This window comes from Colias croceus, chromosome 6 (genome assembly GCF_905220415.1).
Source record: "Colias croceus chromosome 6, ilColCroc2.1".
In the NCBI taxonomy this organism is placed as follows: domain Eukaryota; kingdom Metazoa; phylum Arthropoda; class Insecta; order Lepidoptera; family Pieridae; genus Colias; species Colias croceus.
Window position 1 is genome coordinate 9,500,138 of NC_059542.1, and position 21,699 is coordinate 9,521,836.

The following is a 21,699-nucleotide window of genomic DNA, read 5'->3' on the forward strand; positions in this document are numbered from 1 at the left end:
CGAACAAACTCTTCATAAAGCTGAAGAGTTTGTTTATTTGAACGCGCTAATCTCAGGAACAACTATACTGGTCCGATTTGAAAAATTATTTCAGTGTGAGATAGCGCATTTTATCGAGAAAGGCCTATCACGCTAAGACCAACAGGATCGGACCTATGCGGTTAAAACCGCGGGGCACAGCTAGTCACATATAATTTGATAAATTTTCCTAAGTTAAACTGATGAATAAATTGTAAACTAATATTCAGTAAATTTAAAAATATTTCTAAACGTTATTACCGTTCTTGGCATACCACTCCCACCATGGACCTATAAAATGCATTATAACTTTGCGATTATGGTCTGAAATTTTATAAACTTTTATGTAGCGAGCAAAACCGCCAAATTGCTGGCGAAAGTTAATTTATTTGGTGTAGGAAAACACTTTTAGAGAATGGAACAATTGGAGAGGAACCGTAAAATTTTCTAGTGTTATGGCTGCGGTATAATGGCGTTGCATGGAAATTCATGTGAGAAAGATAACATGCTGAGGTTTTACTGCATCTGTGTAATATTTGTAAGATCTGCTGTATTAGGATTGGTAGAATTTATATGCATTGAAATGATCGAAACTGAAAAGAATGTCGCAAATGAAATAGAAAGTATAGTGACTCCCAAATCGAATGTACCTAATTTTTATAGAGATTATTCTGCGCCATAATGATTTTATTGATTAACATTGATAAGACAAGTTTATAAATTAGGCTGTAGACCTTGGCGACCTGATTTCTATTCTATATTCAAACCTGTCTCAAATAAATAAAGTATAAATTTATAGTTTCATTAAAATCCTTAACCCCTTTCTATCAAAGAAGAACCAAATCGTTAGCAAAAACATCTGCGATATAAAATAACATTATGTAACGTAAGGCACTAATCATAAAGCATTCTTTACCCCACAAAAAAAGAAACCCCCGAACACATTTCTTAAAACAATTCCCATAATTCACTTCCGCGAAGTTAAATTGAATTAAAACATGACGATAAAAGTGTAATTATCGTAAAAATCGCGTGAAGACATTCCAAGATGGAAGGCGTGGGGAACCCGGCTCATAATAATGAAGGCTGGTCCTTATCCAGCATTATAATTATATTAAGCTCAACTGAGGTAGAGTTTCTTGTGAATCTGTGCTCATTTATTTTATATCTGTGTTAACGTTCAGCGCTTATTTGATGTTTATTTGATGCAATTGTTTTGCTGTATTTATTTAATTAACACTTCTATTACGTTTGATACTGTGGAAATTTATGGTAATAGAATGGTGGTGTGAGAACTATTATATTATATTGTTTTTTTTTTTAATTTCGTCGTTTAATAATATTTCATTAGCCTGAATCCATTACTGTAAATTAACTTTAAGAAAAGATTATAACAGCACCATATTACGTGGGTACCTAATTTATATAACGCACATATTTTATAACTATAATTTGATAACATTTGAAAATATTATGAGAGGTAGTAGGTACTGCCTCTGGTGTACTCTCCGTCTTAAGTCAATTTCAGAGGGTTATTTTTTCCATCTTCCGCCCTGTATTAGATTAACCAATATATCAAGTACACGCTCTAAGCGAACTTAATTTGCATAGTTTTGCGAAATTGAGGTCAATGGCCCGACAATTGTCACCTCCAAATGCACATAAATAATACAACGCAATAACGTCTAGCGTGCCACTGTTATTGCTTCCCCGACCCCCAGCCCCCGGCCCCCGACCCCCGCTCAACACCTCAAGGGTTAACACGACCCCTAATGCGGCATTCTTATGTGACACGGATTTATCCAACGTGTATTGTTCTGGTTAATTTATGGCGCTTAAACCGCGCCTCGAATTTCAGCCGTGTTCAAATAAAAAGTAATAATGTTCAAAACCGTTTGTAACAAGTGTGAATGCAAATTGGATGTGAGTTATGGCGGTGGTTTTGCACTTTTTCAACGGGTTTAGTGCGGGTTTAAAGGAATTATGAATTTAAATAAAATGAATGTTCTCACGTGCGAAGAAATACTAAATTAGATTGAAACTTGTTCGGCGATTAAGTTATACAAAATTGCGGGAGGCTTATACTTTCCTTTCATAGATATATTTCTTGCATAAGACTTTTACGGTAAGTAAAAGACGGGAGGTTCTAGAAAATTCGAGGGATATCTTTTTATTTGAGATTAGATCATTTTTACGCGTGGGACTGTTTGATCTTTTCATACCTGATTAATTAGAGACATCGTCTAAAAGCACTTGCGATAATTAATCTTTGACATTTAGCTCTCATTAAGAAAAAGGATAAGGAAGTTAATATTTACATTAGATAGATATTAAAAATCTTCTTTATCTTTGACGTAAAATAGATATTAACTACATGAGCGTTACAACTTACAACATAGGTAAATACGCATATTAATTTTAAAAAATGTGTACGTCAAAAAACTAACTTTTACTATTTGAAGTGAAACTTCTTTATCGGGGTTGGAAAAAAAATTAGTGTAATATTTTTTCGTTACGCTTGACATGTTTCCGTTACGTGCCATCTTTTTCTTATCCCTACCACGCGTGATTTGACGTATTTCTGTAAAGTTGCATATAGTAAATGATTTTTGAAAAATAAGGTCATAAAGAAATTTCACTTCTTACATGTGTACACTAGTACACGCACACATTTTTTTAGTTGTATTGTGTATTAATTGGTGCTTATAATTCACTTTATATATTGCTTATATATATTGCACTGTAGTTATTAGAATTCCCGCTTCTACTTAATAAAGAGCATTTTCATAAGTATTCAAATGACTAGTAAAACTATTAAATAACTAGTCATTCCACGCAAAACCATTGAAAGTTAATCCCCTCAACTTATTTACGTAAGAAGTAAATTGTTAACCTATTTGTACTTCTTGCTTGTATAACAGATAAGAGAGATACGGCAGTATTTATTGCGTATTCGTTGTGTTTGCGTTTATCATACATATTTGCTATTTGATCATGATCTTATTATATTCTCTATTCGTGACGTAGGGATGGGAATTCTGTTGCAATTTTTTGTTTATTTCTCAAATTGTAAATACAAATTGATAGCTATTTTTAGTAACATTTTTAAAAACGGTTGAAGTGTATTTTTTGCGAACAGTTTTTTTTTTTTTGCAATTTTATTGCAAATTGTACAAAAATATGTAGCTAAATCGTACATTCTTTGTTTAGTTTATATGTATCAACAACACGTAATGTACATGTACATTTATACATTGTAAACGTGCTATATGTATAGTATCGTATTTTCATAATTTTCAAGTCACAGTTATTGTATTTAAAAACCATCCTCAAAAACCCGCGTGTAAGAATCAATATCGACGCCAAAATCTATTGTTCATTTGACCAAGTTTATTAAACAGGTCTAAGGCAACATCTGGTCCTGAAATCTATTCTATATTAATATTCCACTTTCTTTGTCCCGTTTACCGTTTTATTTCAATAATCGTAAAATATTGGTTTTCTAACGTTTGATGTTTTATGCTCCACGTGTATTTTGTTACGAAAGAATTTTCGGGACGGAAAAACGTACTTGCATGTTTTTTTAGGAATGTTGTTTTGTTTTTATTTACATTGTACATAAATTATTGGTGAGTCGGTTAGAAATAAATAAATAATAGTAACAAATAACGAAATAAATGTTAATCAAATAACATATTCGTTGCTTTATATGTACAATACTATATCAAATTAAGATACTTGAAATCGATTTCATTAGTAAAATATTATATGATGTATAATTTTTTAGTTTACATTGAAACAAAAAGAAAAATTAAAGAACTTTGATAAAATCTGAATTATTCCTTCCATTGAAAATTAATTATAAGATTCTGGAGTACAAAAATTTACCTACTGCATGCATAAGCTTGCGCGCGTAATGACTCTCGTCCACAAATACGTTAAAACGCATCTCCATTTAAAATTCCATCCCTTATTTGAACCTTTTTTTTAACTTTACTTTAACATTTAATCTCAATGAATATCCAAAAATAAAACTTTTAGTACCACATTGGTGGCTACCTAGATCAAAATATTTTCTATTTAGTGCCAGTTTACACAATATAGTATTTTTTTTATTACAGTTCAAACTTAAAGATACTTAGTAAAACAATATATAATAATTTTGACCAAAAGTTAATCCATTAAATCACAATTTTAATCTTATGTACTCAGTCGTTATTTTATTGCACTGCGTTCATATTAATTGTTATTGTTGTTATAAATTCGGTTTTCATGTCAATATTTTATATCTCCATTGAGTTATATTTTTAATATCATCAAAAATTTACATCAATACCGAATTGTAGTACGTTTTATTCATAAACTTTGTAAGCAGATAAATTTTAACGAGCAAATTGACAGAATACTTGTATACTTAACAAAAATTAGGTGTATTGGGCCGGGAGATACTGACGGAAATTATTTGGTCATTTATACCAGTCCGATGGTTCTTCAGCGGTCTTAGTACGCAATGACAAAAATAATTATGTCAGTATCTCCCGGCCTATATGTTTAACATGAGACAATTAAAAAAATGCCATTGCTATTTTGAATTTGTAAAATATTGCTATCCTCAGGAGTTACCTTTGGAGTAAATATTATATAAATTAAACAAAGTTAGGTTAGTAAAACTTATCAAAAAATCACTGTTAATATAAATAAAAAAATACTAATTGTCTGTTTGTTCACAGGGTTGCTAGCATCGGCCACGCTCATAGTCATATGCTCTACATTCAGCGCAGTTGATACATTAAGGTAAATATAATATTATTCACCGACCATTCTATGATAACAATTTTTCTATCTTAATATATATAAATCTCGTGTCACAATGTTTGTCCTCAATGGACTCCTAAACCACTTAACGGATTATAATAAAAATCACACACTATGTGCAGTTCGATCCAACTTGAGAGATAGGATAGTTTAAATCTCAAATTGTTTTAGAGAAAGCGGGCGAAGCCGCGGGCGGTAAGCTAGTAATATATAATAACTCACGTCGACCAAAGATATTATTATCTATTTAAATAAGTTTGTATAACTTCTTACGGTGCATTTTGATTAAACGAGCGGCTTATTCTAGTCTTAATATATATAAATCTCGTGTCACAATGTTTGTCCTCAATGGACTCCTAAACCACTTAACCGATTATAATAAAAATCACACACTATGTGCAGTTCGATCCAACTTGAGAGATAGGATAGTTTAAATCTCAAATTGTTTTAGAGAAAGCGGGCGAAGCCGCGGGCGGTAAGCTAGTAATATATAATATCTCACGTCGACCAAAGATATTATTATCTATTTAAATAAGTTTGTATAACTTCTTACGGTGCATTTTGATTAAACGAGCGGCTTATTCTAGCCCCTATGTTAAATGCTTATAGTGTAAACAGGCGTAGAGCATTCTTTCGTTGTTCTTAGTGCGTTCTAAAGAAGTCTATGCAATATTCTAATACAAAACAACGCTGAATACGAGTTTTCTTTGACAATAAAAGATCACGATAGAATGCTCTTGCTCTAGCTCTAGCTCTATGTTCGTTTTGTCTAAATGCACCGTTATGGTGCTTTGGAATATGTTCAAGTTGATTATGTACATAAAATAGCATGGAATAACTGTCTTTCTATCCAAGAGCAATCTTTCTATATTTACGATTAAAGCTTCGGTCTCAAGTTTATAAAAACAGTAATTGTTAAAAAAAAGACGGGTTGCACTCCGGGAGTGCCGGCAGAAGTGAAAACTTGATTATTAACGTTCAGCCTGTTTGATATTTTGGAATGGTATCCGTCTTACGCATGGAATATAAGGGCTAAAAAAAAAAACATCCGTCTTACGCTTTTTCGATCAGGCCACGTGTCCTGACACAAGTTTAAGATTTTATACCCAACGCCGCTAAGGAAGTTTTTACTTCAATAATAAAACCTAACAAGAAAACAGTACATATTACATGAAATAAATTGTGATTCTTTAAACACAAATTCAAGGTGAATTTTTCATGATTATAATTGTTTTTTTTTTTAATTTCAGGATCCTGCGATGATGTATAGTAACTGCGCTTCCTCTGGATCTGTAAATAAGATAGTTTGACATTGTGGTAACATTGTTAGTGATATAGCTATTGAAATGAACACCGTATTTATGTTTCAATTATCAAAAAAACGGAACTTTTGTATTTGGTAGAAACTGCAAGAACTGAAACTAAACGTAATGCGGCTACTCATGTTTTAGTATTATTTTTTATTATAATGTCCTGTCTAAAAATATATTGTTTACATTTGTATTTATATAATTATTTTTCGTTATAATGTCCTGTCTAAAACTTATGATGTCATTACATGTGATAATAAACTCAATGATAGAATACAACTACATATGCAAGGATGCTTAAAATCACAGTAAAGGGTCAACATGCATGTTTTTCATTTTGTAGAGTCAATTCGTCAGACTATCGAAGAAAATTAATTTAATTTACATGGAAACAAAACTATTTTAATTGTATAATTTGTTTTAAAATGCAAGAAATCTGATAATCTGATCTGATGTTTTGCTATTAGTGTTGGTACTGAAAATAAAAAAAAAAACTTTTCTGTCAAATTAATTCATATTTTGATTAGATATGTTTTGAAACTTGCATCCATTTCTATATTAATTTGATATTTTAATAAAAAAAAAAAAAACAATTAGGACGTCAAACAAAATAAATAGGTACTTAGTATAATTTGACTGTTATAGAAGGCATAATATTATGAAGTAAATGTTTGATTTTGAGTTTAAATAATACATAACAAATTGCCAATATAATGAAATGTCATCCTATTATAAATTTTAATTCTCATATATAATATAATATGTATCAAAAAATTGTAATGGTTGTGTAAAATTTATTAATTCTATACTTACGTAATATTTTAATAACTTACAAAATTATTTCACTGGGTATTTTAATTTACTATATTTTATATATAAATAAATCTATCCTATTTATAAAGCAACCATTTACAACGAATTTCTTCCACGACATAGTTTAATGTTTTTCTTTTTTTTTGTATGATTTTTAACTTTTATATTATTGATTGTAAATATTCCTGTAATATATAAGGTAAACTTAATTGAATAGAGAAATAATTATAGTCTAAGGAGGTAGTGCATTAGAATAATAATAAATGGAAACTGGGCAAACTGGTATTTTCTTGTCTTCTAATATAATATAAGTATTCTACAAAAGGTTGTAAAATGGGATACTCAATATAATCTCTAAATTATGAGGTAATTTTGGTGGTACCTACTTTTGACGGACCGGCAACATCTGTAACTCTCGTACCACAAAACACTAAACGATACCTATCGTACAAATAGCGATACTAAAGCGATATGATATTTTGGAGATCTCATAATACTTATTGTCTTATTATATCAACTCTCATCGAGGGAAATACCTAATGACTTAAAAATTACATTATTAGAAGGCAGAAGAAAAAGGTGAGCCCTTGAAAACTTTGAATAAAACATAAATAATAATCGAATCGAATGTAAATATCTAAAGGATGTTATAAGATGAACGAGATTTGTTTAGGGTATGAAATTGTGTTATATTAATAAAATGTTTAATATATAACCTCAGAACATGGTAGTTTGGTGTCACCAAGCACTTCAAGGCGGATTAAATTCCCATGAATACAGTGCCGGCGTTAGGGGGGGGGGCTTGAGGGGGCAATGTTGGAGGACAAATTCTGGGGGGCGCCAAGATCTGAAGTTGGTTAACCTAACACTTGATATTGCTTCCCTCAAGTGGGCATCGCAATATTTTCGCCCGGGGTGTCAGTGGCCCTTACGCCGGCACAGCATGAATATAATCATAAAAATTACATATTATTGTCATGCATGGGCAAAGTTTGTTTCAAACAAACGATATAATATATGTATAGAATCTTTGTTGCCAAAATAACATATTATACGTAGAGTTTTGCGTTCTTTTGACCATTTATAATGTTTACAAAAAATTAAGCATTGTACTTTTTGCGTTTATTTTAAAATATAAAGGCGAATATGTATCTAAAATTGTTATTAATAAAAACGTTTGTAATATGTATATTTATTTATTTCGATTTATTTAGTTAAAAACAAAATGTAATCGTGACATTATGTAATACGAAGTAGACAATATATAAACTCTTGTGAACTCTTTGAAAGTGTATTAAAGTTGTTGATTTTGTTATTATTTTATTGTATATCGTAGTAATATTTTGTTGTAAAATTAGATTAAATTTTGTACGTTTCACGCTGTGTTATTTTGCTCAATCATAGTGCGATTTTTTAGACGAGAGTCTGTTAAATAAATACATGGAAATATTTTATATTTTGTTTTATTCTTCGTCACCACCTTAGTACCTTCGTCACCGCAGTCTTAAGAAAATAAGTATTTAATGAAATATCTTGGTATATAAATAAAAAATAAACGTAGAAGTTTCTTAATTAGCCTGTTTCATAGATTTTGGGCATTCTATATGTCAGTTTAAATTACAAATATGTATGAAGAAATAAATTAAAGTGATAAATCACTCTATCACCATATCTTAAAAACAAGCCCTCATAGTTAAAATTTATCGCTTACAAAACCTATTTGCACCGACATTTACAAAGAGTTTCTTGCTATATAAATCGTAAAACACAAAAATCTACAAAATCGATTTTGTAAGTTCATCAACCAACAGAGAGCCTATATTTCAGATAGGTTTGTTTTTATCGCGGTGCAAACAACAATAAATATTATTATAGTTACTTTATTACCATTTTTTTCTCCTCTGCAAATTATCTACATTGAAATTATCACTTAAGCTTTACTTTAGTAAGCAAAAGCAAAATGGAAGTTAAGAAATGATCTGTATGTACCTATTTGAATTAAGAAATAATAGTAGGTAGTAGAAAACGAAATAATCGAATCTATACTATATAATATAATATTATAACGCTGAAGAGTTTGTTTGTTTGTCTATTTGAACGCTCTAATCTCAGGAACTACTGGTCCGATTTAAAAAAATATTTCGGTGTTAGATAGCCCATTTATCGAAGAAGGCTATAGGCAATAATTATTATATCATTACGCTAAGACCAACAAGAGCGGAGCCACGCGGGTGAAACCGCTAAGCGCAGCTAGTCATTAATAATATTTATTAGTAGCTTAAACAAAGTAGCGCTAATACAGAAGGATAAAATCTAATGCTGCAAACACAGTTATTACTCTAGTACGACATTTTAAGAGGTACCTACTGAATATTGCATTTAACAGATACCTATATTAGAAGAATTAGTCGGGTGCTTTTACACGTGGAAGCTGGTAGGTATTATTACTTCCAAGTTATGTTCAGATTACAAACAACATCGAACATCAAGCAATTTTTTTGTAGAAGCATTTGAGAAAACTACGATTTCTAAAAAAGTGTGAAATTTATCGTATTGCATTTATCATAGTATTTGTGGAATCTTAATTAAGCAGACTATTCTATCAAAGCATTCTGTATAAAACGGGACTAGTGATTATTCCGCCACAGCTGCTCCAATTTGACGTCTATGCAAAATACGATTGCATGACGATTGCAGCCTGTTGACCAAATCCGAAAACTATCAGCAATTTGCTTCACTATTCACAAGGAAATAAACGTAATCGACTGAAAAACAACCGGTCACAAAAGATTTTGCTGCAACTTCTTTCAACGACCTCAAAGTTAAAGTCCTTATCCATAAATAGTTCCATAATTTTCCATACGACATACATTAAACAAACATCAGAAATAAGATAACGAGCTGATAATATGTTATAAAATCATTACTATTAATTAATTAATATTTTAAAGCTGTAGAGTTTGTTTGTTTATTTGAACGCACTAATCTCAGGAACTACTGCATACTGGTACGACTGGAAAAATTATTTCGATGTTAGATAGCCCATTTATCGAGAAATGCCACATAGGCTATATCATCACGCTAAGACCAACAGGAACAGAGCAATGCGGGTAAAACCGCGGGGCACAGCTAGTATAATATATTATTCAGCATTTTAAAATGTAATGTATGAATTTACACAGCGATAACGTTTCATCATTAATGAATCTCTAACAAATATTTACAAAGCGAAAATAGTTTGAACATGTAATTACCACTATCATCACTTATAACGATACAACAAGCAGAATGTGCGAACATGAAGAAGCGCCCTTAAAAACCCAACCTGAAAAAGTGAAAAAGAAAACGTTAAGGGAGAAAATAGCGTACATACGTGAGAACATTACACTGGAACCAGTTCTAATCAGCTACGTAATTCCAGGATCACTGTCCAGACTTGCGACCCAAAATCTGAATTTGGACAAAGCGTGCAGAGTTAATCTTCATTATGACTCAAACGTTTGCGATGCACTCATCGCCCAGAAAGGATTATACGTACAAGAGGAAATCGAAGTACAAACACTTGTTGCATCTATGGAGGCATGGAAAAACATCATACTCACAGCGATCCCAAGTTTCCTGATATTATTCTTAGGTGCATGGAGCGATCGAACTGGGAAGAGAAAGATCTGCGTGCTTATGCCAATAGTGGGAGACTTGCTTATGTGTTTAAGTAATCTTCTCAATACGTATTTCTTCTATGAACTGCCCGTTGAAGTAACTATGTTCTTTGAGGCTTTTTTCCCGGCTATAACTGGAGGTTGGATAGCTACTTACATGGGGGCATTTTGTTATATTAGTGAAATATCGAGTGAAGAGTCTAGGACGTTTAGAGTTGGTATAGCGAACCTTTGTCTCACAGTCGGTTCTCCCATAGGCCACGCTTTAAGTGGAATATTGCTCAATAGAATTGGATATTATGGAATATTTACGTTCAGCTCACTTTTGTATATTTTTAGTTTATGCCATGGTTTCTTCTGTATGAAAGATCCTGAAAGACCTAAGGTGGAAAAGAAGAATGTAAGTTTCGGTTACTTTCAATTTACACATAAAAAAAACAATCTTTATAAAATTTGAATATAAATTACAGGAAGATAAAGGAGCGTGCAATTTCTTGAGGTCCTTCTTCAATTTTAAACACGTGACGGATACTCTGAAGGTAGTTTTCAAAAAGGGTCCCAATCGGCGACGAACAAAATCAATTTTAGTTCTGGTTTCTATAGCTTTTGTTTACGGTCCAATGTATGGTAAGTCTGAAAAGATATCATAATATCAAGATTACAATAAATATTTACATAATTTAATTAACGTAACGAATGCTCGGCGTTTTTTTATCTTAAAATAACGTCATATCACAAATTTTATCGTAATTTAAATATTATGTCATATTATGTCCTTTGTGAAATATTATGCTTTGTGTGACATTAATCTAATATAAATTAAAACGTAAACAAGGTAAGTACTGTGTACTGTGGTCCCTAGACGGTAATGCGGCATATAGAATTATCATAAATCGAGGCTGGATAGGAACTGTAAATGCGTGATTTGATATTTTTAGATGATCGACGAACGTGCAGAATGACCATTTACTTAACGCATGTCAAGCAGCACTGTCGTCTAGGGATGACTTAACAAGCGCATTTTTTATCGAACATGCAAACAGACTTTAGAACTATTACATGCAATATTATGTTAGGTCCTAGCTCTATTTCCAGTGATAAACAACTAGCTTAAAGCTTATCCTTACTCAGAAGAGATCATATTTTGAGACGTTCTTTAGTGTATTAAATTCACATAAATTGAATTCTTAACTAAATTGCATTAAAGATTTAAGAACTCATCAGTAATGTTTTTAAATGAATGTGTCCGTTACACAGTTTATATTTTTTTTTTAAAGATTCCTACTATATATTTTGCTTCCAGGCGAATTCACAGTGAGATACTGGTTCACGAGGTACAGATTTAATTGGGATGCCATGAAATACAGTTTCTATAATACATTTTACATTTGTCTTCATGCACTCGGTAAGAAAACCTAACTAAGAAATTTCTTCTTCATCTCTATTTTTAATGTCATCTGTGGTTGCAAAAACTACGTGCATAATGACTATTTAGAAGCACTTGTGTACATACTTAATATATTAATAATCGATTTACCATATTAAACCGATTTTAGACTACACATTTAATGACGCTACATTTTACATATTAGTTAACTGATTGTTCAATGTTCAACTTTATAGAAAATTCTTTTTCTTAAAAAGCCATTTGGAAAAACAATACAAAATAGGTGTATTTTGTTTCTACCATAAGATAGTTACAAGAAATTACTACATGCCAACTACTACCAAAACAAAACATTATCAGAGTACAGTATGTAACATATATCAACTAGCGGTCCGCCCCGGCTTCGCCCGTGGTACATATTAACGTTTTCTCTACATAAGAACCATCCTCGTACTTCAAGGAATATAATAAAAAAAGAATTATCGAAATCGGTTCAGCCGTTCTCGAGTTATGGAATTACAACGAAAAGTGGCATTGATTTTTATATATTAGATATCATCTCAAATTCGGTTAGACATCAACACAATCGTTGTCAGATGGAAGCTGAGATGTATAGACATATTATGTACAAAACAGACGCACTTGAGAGGCAAACGGAGGCATATCTATCTTGATTCTAAGCTCTATGGTGTTTTGTTCCAGGTGCTTTTATATCTGTTAGTATATTTAGTAGGAGATGGAAATGGAGTGATGCTACTCTTGGGATTATTTCAACTGTCAGCAAACTTATAGGAGGCTTAGCTGCTAGCCAAGCTAGGACCTCGCTGCAAATGTATTTAGGTATGAGTATGGGTCACTTTATTTATTCAGTATTTGTTTCTTTATTTATCTATTTAATCTTACCTAAACCTGGATAAATTACAAATTAAGACTTTACCTAGGATACATTGTAACAAGGGGCGGTCTTATCGCTAAATAGCGATTTCTTCCATTGAACATACGGAGAAAAATTAAGTATCTTACCGTATGTTGAACAGAAAAAAAAATTATCTCAAGAATTGCGATAGTCAGACAGTTGAAGATTACAGAGAACATACAGTTTTCTTGACACAACATAAATAATAAACAGAAAAAAGTGATAGTGGCAAGTGTACGACTACGTAAATATGAATGAATGAATGAATGAATGAATGAATGAAACATTTATTGACAACAAAGTATACAAGCCGCACAGAAACAGAAAAAAAGTAAGAACAAAAACATGGTGAAAAAAAAAAAAAAACAAACTTAAAAACTAAAACAATATACCTATTACACAATCAAAAACTTACAACCTAAAAATTAGATAAGTACTGTGCGGCAACGTCTGTTGTCAAAAGGGGCTTCTCAGTATAAAGCTGCAGTGACTTTTGAGTCAACTAGAAACACTGATTTTCAGAAACCCCTATTGACAGTCGGAGTTACAGCCTGTGTGATGTGTGTGCGTGAGTGAGTGAGTGTGTGAGTGTGTATGTGTGTGTGTGTGAGTGTGAGTGTGTGTATGAGTGGGTGTGTGTGGGTGGGTCGGTGCGTAGGATTAATATGTGTACGACTTGCACTTGATCGATTATTTAGACTTTAATTCTTTAATTTTTATGTATTTTATTTAAAAATACAAAAACACAAAAACGTCCAAAACGATGTCCAAACGATAAGTATATTATGTCAATCTGATTTCAAGCTTCCTAATTATAATAAAGAAAACGTAATCCCAACTCCCAAGCATTAAATAATTGAATTAATCTGATACATTTTTCATGTCCAAAAATAAAAGACGGTATCTAATAATAAATTTATACCTTTGAATATAGTTGGTGTTTTCAATTTCTGTACACTGACAATAATTGCCATTATATTATATTGTGTAGTTATATCTCTATCTTATAGATATCTCTATATTATTATAATAATATATTATTATCATCATCATCATCATCATCAATACATAATATAATAAAATTCTAGAAAAGCGGTGTCTGTACAATGAAAATATGGAAAAAAAAATTAGCAGGTGTTATTACTAAATCGATCCCAAACCCAAAACTGTAGTTAAAAAAATTTTTGTCTGTTTGTCTGTTTGTCTGTTTGTCTGTTTGTCTGTATGTTCGTGCACGCTAATCTCAGAAACGGCTTATCCGATTTAGATGCGGTTTTCACTAATATATTGGAGTAATCTTCATTTAACATTTAGTGTTTATTTCATGTCAATCGGTTCGTAAACAAAAAAGTTATAACCATTTAAGTATTCACGGCGAACATTTGCTAAGGCATTCTATTTATTGTACACTGTACAGTGTACGATATAAGTTATTTGTTACAGTTATTCCTATAAATGTCCAGGTGATCATATCGAAAGTCCCCAAGGGTGGGGGGAGAGGGGTAAGCTGAAGTAGTAGGGGGGAAGGGGTCAAATTAGAATTATGTTTTTTCTAGGTAAATTTTATACATAAAATGTCCTTTAAATTATGTCGATTGTCGTATTATATTTTTGACTCCCGACGCAAAAAGATGGGTGATGAGTGTTTGACAACTATATGTGTATAATACATGTTTGTGCTACCGTAGCTCGCTAACAGGTAATCCGAATTTGATGCGGTTTTTTTTGTTAGGCAGCATATTTTCAGACGCTGGTTCTTAGATAAAGTGTACTTATCAAAATAGGTTCATCCATTTATTATATCTAGGTATATAGGGGTAAAAGTGAAATGAAAGTGAACGACCAAATGAAAGTAACAATAAGTCAAATTTTATCAAAATCGGTTCATCCATTTATTTGATATAGGTATAAAAGTGGTAATAAAAAAATGAATTTTGTCAAATATACTCAAGTGACATATCAAATGAAAGGGCATGACGTGTAAAGTATAATTAGACATATTTAATCAAAATCGGTTCATCCATTTATTATACCTATATATGGGTAAAAGTGGGAATGAAAAAAACGAATATTGTCAAATATGAAAGTGCATAACGGGTGAAGTACAGTTAGTTATATTTTTATCCAATTCGGTTAATCCATTTATTAGATTACAGCGGTAAAAGTGGAAATGAACAATAATCGAATGTGGTCAAATAATATACTCCAGCGGGGCATATGAAAGGGCAAAGTGTGAATTACAATTAGTCATATTTTATCGAAATCGGTTCATCCGTTTATTACATTTAGGGCACTTTAGGGGCGACAGTGGGTATAAATAAACCAAATGGAGCATCAAACGACAGGATATGACGTGTACAATGTACATATAGGTACAATTACGTATAGATATGGTTTACATCAAAATCGGTTCTGCCATTTACTAGGGGTGGAAAGGAAAGGGTTAAAAATCTTTGAAAGAAGAGGAGATATGGGAGCGAGAGGATAGCCACACCCTGGAAATTTTGAACTCTACTCAAAGCCACATAGGCCTGGCCCTTGGAATTTTTTTTTCCTAAATATACCACTTCTTTTGCCACTGTGGTCCATTACAATTTGGGCACGGTAACGGCCCAAATCAATATGATGTAGGAATGTAATATGGAGGTACATTTGATAGTTCGGTCTCGCTCACTTGAAAATATTACATGAAAATAAGAAACAGAAGTTTAAAAATTTAAAAATTAAAAAAAAATCCCAAAGCAACGAAGATAAAGGAATAAATCATTTTTCAAACTTCCCGACGATCTTAAAAATTAAGTACCATTCTAAAAAAATATTTATAGAGGTATATATGATATTATATTATGATAATGTTGGCATGGCAGCCCCGACGACTTGGTTTTTTTTATAAATATTTAAAATGGTATTTATTTTTAAAGATCGTCGGGAAGTTTGTGAAATTATTTATTCCTTTTTCTATGCACTTTTCTTCGTTGCGTTGGGTTTTTTTTTATTTAATTTTTATTGCACGGTCTAAACGGTTTAGTTACTACAGGCGTGAGACAGGAAAGATCTGATTTGGATTTGGTGCTGGATTTGATAAGAACTGAGTATCGATTAAGCTGATCAGTTGCTGCACGATACATTGTTAATAACATCCATACAAGGAAGGAAGAAATTTGCTCGCCTCCCCCCTGGTGCTTAAAAATAATATGACATAATGTAAAAGAAATACATACATAGAAAATTAATAAGGCATTTATTTTTTTATTTTTTAGCACAGTTCGGTAATAAATTTTACTATCAGTTCTTTTAATTATTTATGGTAGCACGTGTTTACTCAATAATTAAGTTAATTAGTAACTACTATGCAGTCACTATTCCACGCGGACGAAGTCGCGGGCACAGCTAGTAGTTTAATATCATTTGATTATTATGAACCTACTTGTTTTAATTTACTCCTTAAATAAAGTTTTGCTAATTAAATAAGAAATGGTTTTAATAGTAGATAAAATTGCTTATTCTTTCAGATAAATAAAAATGAATATTAAATGAATGTATTTAGTATGTATCTGATTATAATTAGAATTCGTCCAGTAGTTATTGTAAAAGTAATTATAATTCTTCCAGCCATTGCCGTCGAGACATTTAATGCAACATCCTTCACAGCACTAAGATCGATATCATCTAAACTAGCCAAAAGCGATGAATTGGGTATGTAAAAAAGTTTATTATAAAACATATCATAATACGTTATATAATGTAAAATATATATTTTAATAAGCTAAAGAGCTTGTTTGTTTGATTTTTTGAACGCGTTAATCTTTGTAACTACGGGTCCGATATATCGAGAAAGACTATTGTCATCGTTGGCCTATTGAATCTATGGTAAATTATTGTATATACAGTTACATTTGATAGTGATTAAACTTATAATTTTGTTTTCAACAAACACACTTCAAAGGCACTTCTGAACCATCATGTAACCAGAATATTTGTTTTTAGAGCAAGTTTTCCATAGTCTGGCACTAGATGGCATTATAAGTACCTAAAAAATTAATCTTTGTTTTCCAGGGAAAAACATTTCTATCTTCAATCTATTAGAAGTGGTGACGTCAATGGTATTCGGGCCAGCGTATTCAATGATTTACATGATGACGCTAAAAGTTGATGTCTCTATTGTGTATTATGTCAGCACTGTGCTAACATTTCCAGCAATATCTATATTTGTGTGAGTATGGAAAAACCGTTTTATATAATAACTAGCTTTCCGCCCGCGGCTTCGCCCGCTTTGTCTAAAACCTAATAAATTATATACTAAAACCTTCCTCTTGAATCACTCTATCTATTAAAAAAAAACCGCATCCAAATCCGTTGCGTAGTTTTAAAGATTTAAGCATACAAAGGGACATAGGTCCAGAGAAAGCGACTTTGTTTTATACTATGTAGTGATGTATGTTAAATAGTTCTGTGTAAATCTAGGAACCTACTTTTTAAAGAAACCGATATTCTTGAGACTGTAGGTAAACCTACAATAAGGTAGCATTTTTTGTGTAGTACTCAAAGTATTAAAAAGTCTATCACTACTTATTTCAATAAAGTCCTCCACTATGTCTGTCTGTTCGCATTTAACACAAAAATGACTGCACCGATTTTCATTCCGTTTTCAACAATGGAGCGTGGTTGTCGCATAAAGTTTTAACAATAAGAATATTCAAAAACATATTTATTCATAATAGGCCTCCCTATTATTACCATTAGAGAAAAATAATGATTTTAAGTATCCCAGAGCGCAAAATGTAATTTACGTATTAAACTATAATAATGTTTCGTGTGAAAATTTCTCACGTAACAACAACCAAAAAACTAACAATAATAAAGATGAAATCATACGGTCGGATTCTGCAAATGTCAAATTGCACCTAATTTTAACACGCGGCCACGCGCATCGGTTACCTAAATGGTCACCTATTTTTTAATCTTCGTAAAAAAACATGACGGAATTTGGAGGCATTTGGGTTCTTTTTATATCATCTTTCCGGATGTAAGGCTGTATAATTTATTTCGTTATATCCCTATCTTACATCTATTATAGTCTGGACATCACAAAACTTGTCACGAAATATATTGCATCGATTTGGAGGGAATATGAAAAGAAAATAGTTGCAGACCCACAGGCAATCATAGGCCACATTTTTTCATAGATAACAAGCACAACACAGCAACAAAGCACCAATGACCTATTATACTAGTAGACGCGGCATACGCCAACATCATTGCACTAAAAACAGCGTAATTAATACATACCTACTTACTAACGCATTATCACCAATACAGTTGTTCTCTCTTTCACTCTCACGCACGAGACATAATACATGTCTCACTCATGTACTTCGTAATAACAACTGCCGATTAAAATACAAAAAGAACGTCCAGCCACGACGCTGACTAAGTGAAACTCGGGCACTTACCTGAGTTTTTTCTTGCCAAAATTGAGAGCGGGTAACGTATCTAGATTTTTTTATATATCATAGCAAAGCACGGGCCAAAGTAGCTACTAGTTATTATTCTGTGTACTAGTAATTATTCTGTGACCAAAGCAAAATTGACAAAATATATAATTTTAGCTAAAAAACTATTCATTTCTCTTTCTAGGTGGTTTTATATTCAGAACAAGAAAGATATACGAAGACATAAAGCTGAGAATATTGAAGACAAATCAGCGAAATGTAAAGACGTAGCACCCGATTCTACAGAAAGGAAGGAATCTTTAATTGGAAGCATAGAAATTGCTGATAGTAAAATTATTTAGGACTTTATGAGTGAGAGAAACCCACATTAAATCGAGTTAGCAATAACAAAGGTGTTTTATAAGATATTTCCTAGTTAATTTGTTATCAATTGACGGGCTTGAAATAAACAATGAGATATACATATGGAGACGACACCGCCTACTCACTTATGTTCCGCTCACCAATGGCTTAACTGCACGCTAATTTTTTATTTGTTTTAAAGTGAAACGCATCAAATATGCCTTCGTGTGTGTTACGATATTGCACAAATAATACGGAAAAGTGCAAAGGAATAACTTTCATCGGTAAATACCTAACTAGATAATTATTTTAAAACTTAGTTAGAGCAAAAAAATGGCGCACAGATTTTGTTCGTGGTGTCTCTTCCATACGTAGTAATATTATCTCAATGGAAATAAAAAATATATTACATAAGTACTTTATGATCAATGTAAATCACTCTGTAGTGAGCTCTGTAAAAAGGTTATTTATTTGAATTTTAATCGTGGTTATGCCTACAATAATTACTATGTTTACCTTCCTTTAGTTTGAAATAATATTATGTTCTAGTATTAGTTGAGATTCCTCGATTTCGTTTGACAAGATATAAATTTAGTATAAAAATATTGTGATATGTAAAAAAATTTGATTGGTGAGCCTGATCTCAACACTAAAAATAATATAAGGAGGTATATAATATTTCATAGGTTTATAGTAATTTGATTTGTTACATAATTAAATTATTCTAGAATTTATTTAGTTTAAAAAATGAAAATTGCGTGATTTTAAATTATAAGCACAGAATACATAATAGTAGCTAATTATAAGGTAGAAAAATGTGTGAAGATTTTACAAAAAAATATTAATGTATTTTAGATTATTATGTCTATAATTATTGTTATAAAAATAAATTATACGAAATAATAAACATTTTATAGTTATGCAAGCTGTATGCGATTTATTTAGTATAATATACCTTTTCCTTATTATAAAAAAGGAATCGTAAGGCTAATGTTAATCTACTTACTATATAAAAATAAGTCGAGTTTTCCTTCCTGACGCTATAACTCCAGAATGCACGAACCGATTTCCACGGTTTTGCATTCGTTGGAAAGGTCTCGGGCTCCGTGAGGTTTATAGCAAAGAAAAGGTGTCTCTGTTCGCCCGGTTTGCTAGTAATTTATAAATTATAAGTTCATTTTTAAATGGATTGCTCATTGCACTAAATAAAATTAATTACTTTGATTATTTTTTGTCGTATTAAAATATATTTACTTAAAAAAACTGTGTCAAATTCTACAAATCCATATTCTGGTCGTCAACCTTAATTCCATTTAACATCTTGTCAGTCATTGTACTACAATGTAACTTTTAAAATCTTAACACAAGCAAAGTTATTGTGATAAAAGTATTAAAAGTATAAGTATAGAAAAATAAGATAAGAGAAACTACTTTTTTGTATTTACTCGTGTGAGTTCTACCGCATTGAATAATTAAATTAATTATTTTTGCGAAATAATGTACTGTTTGTTATTGTTATTTTTGTGAAAAGCGACAACAAACGGTATGTTGTTTTGAAAATCTTATAATTTTATCTATTTAATTTTTAAAAGGCCCTTTTTATAAATATTAAACCCAGAAAAACAATACACCATAAAATATGTAATCCTTATGGTTTTGCTGGTTGTATGGCAGAAATCGCTTACATTATAAGACCGCACGTGACCGCACTCTGTACATATTTTAACTTGTATCGCTTTTATTTTGTAATCCTGTATTTTTGTGTGCAATAAAGAATTTTTCATTCATTCATTAATTCATTTAAAAAATGAAATATTATAATTTATTTGTTATCATGTACTCACCGAGGAGGAGCGTACTATGTTTAGCAAACATTGGGTTTGTAAATTAAGCTGTAGAAATTAAAGTATGTAGGTAATAGATAATTGTAATACTAACACTAGGATAAGATTTTACTAATACAATATGGGCTATGTGGCCGGAAATAAATCAATTTTATTTATTACTAGTGGTCGTAGTTGTAGTAGTTTCGCAATGAAAGGTAGCCTATGTCCTTTCTCAAATTTCAAGCAAATTGGTTCAGTAGTAGTTTAGGCGTGATTGAGTAAACAGACAGACAGAGTTACTCTCGCATTTATAATATTAGTATGGATTTTATTTATGTTATGTTTATCTAACTTTGACGTAGGTAGGTAATGCTAATGAAAATGTGTGTACAATTTTATAACAATTACTTTTAATGATTAGTCTTGATTAGTAATAAAAATAGTGACGCTAAGCATGATTGGATATTATTATATCCTAAAGTGTATTGTCTTAATCTTATCTTACTTAATATTTTATATTATAGTTGCGAAAGTTTTTGAATTTTGACGATGTATGTATGTATGTTTGTTGATTTCTACGCAAAAACTACTGAACGGATTTTGATAATACTCGGCAGTGATGTAGCTTACCATATAACACTTGAAATTTAGAAATACTTGCTTTTGCCCGCGAATTTGTCTGCGCGGCACAGCTTATAATATTATATTTTTTTGTTTACATAGTAACCTACCAACGTTAGTACAATTTTTTAACAGACTTAAATAGAAGGAGGATCTAAATATGGAGGGAATATCTGTTTCAAAATCTACTAAGTGAGATAGCAAGACATTATATATATATATATATATATATATAAATATATATATTATTTATAAATGCTATGAACTTGTAAACCCATAAAATATCGGAAGCTTCAGCTACAAGGGAGCTTAAGCCTGACAATATCTTTTGTTTGTGTTATTTTTGTAAAGCTCAAACTTTTTGATTCAAATAATCTTTAACAATTGCATAATTTATGAATAATGTTTGTTTTTCAATTTCGCAATAGGCAACACTGTGAAATCTTTACTAATATTGTTAAGCTGAAGAGTTTGTTTGTTTGTTTGAACACGCTAATCTCGGGAACTACTGGTCCAATTTGAAAAATTTTTTCGGTGTT

General features: G+C 31.3%; 3 protein-coding genes across 3 annotated transcripts in view; 2 read left to right on the forward strand and 1 right to left on the reverse strand.

Annotated features, from left to right (window-relative positions):
- Positions 1 to 6,797, forward strand: part of LOC123692236 — a 218,378-nt gene extending 211,581 nt beyond the window's left edge. The window contains exons 9-10 of the mRNA XM_045636958.1: positions 4,749 to 4,812; positions 6,084 to 6,797. Of these exons, the coding sequence (XP_045492914.1) occupies positions 4,749 to 4,812; positions 6,084 to 6,096 (77 nt within the window). The 3' untranslated portion in view covers positions 6,097 to 6,797. The remainder of the gene's footprint in view (positions 1 to 4,748; positions 4,813 to 6,083) is intronic.
- Positions 1 to 21,699, reverse strand: part of LOC123692240 (NAD(P)H-hydrate epimerase) — a 494,715-nt gene that overhangs the window by 253,688 nt on the left and 219,328 nt on the right. The gene's annotated exons all lie outside the window — the stretch shown is intronic.
- LOC123692226 (proton-coupled folate transporter-like) lies at positions 10,199 to 18,925 on the forward strand. The gene is made up of 7 exons (XM_045636939.1): positions 10,199 to 11,015; positions 11,086 to 11,242; positions 11,919 to 12,020; positions 12,705 to 12,842; positions 16,531 to 16,614; positions 16,975 to 17,131; positions 18,556 to 18,925. Exons 1-7 carry the CDS (start codon positions 10,245 to 10,247, stop codon positions 18,710 to 18,712), a joined length of 1,566 nt encoding a protein of 521 aa, XP_045492895.1. The 5' UTR covers positions 10,199 to 10,244; the 3' UTR covers positions 18,713 to 18,925.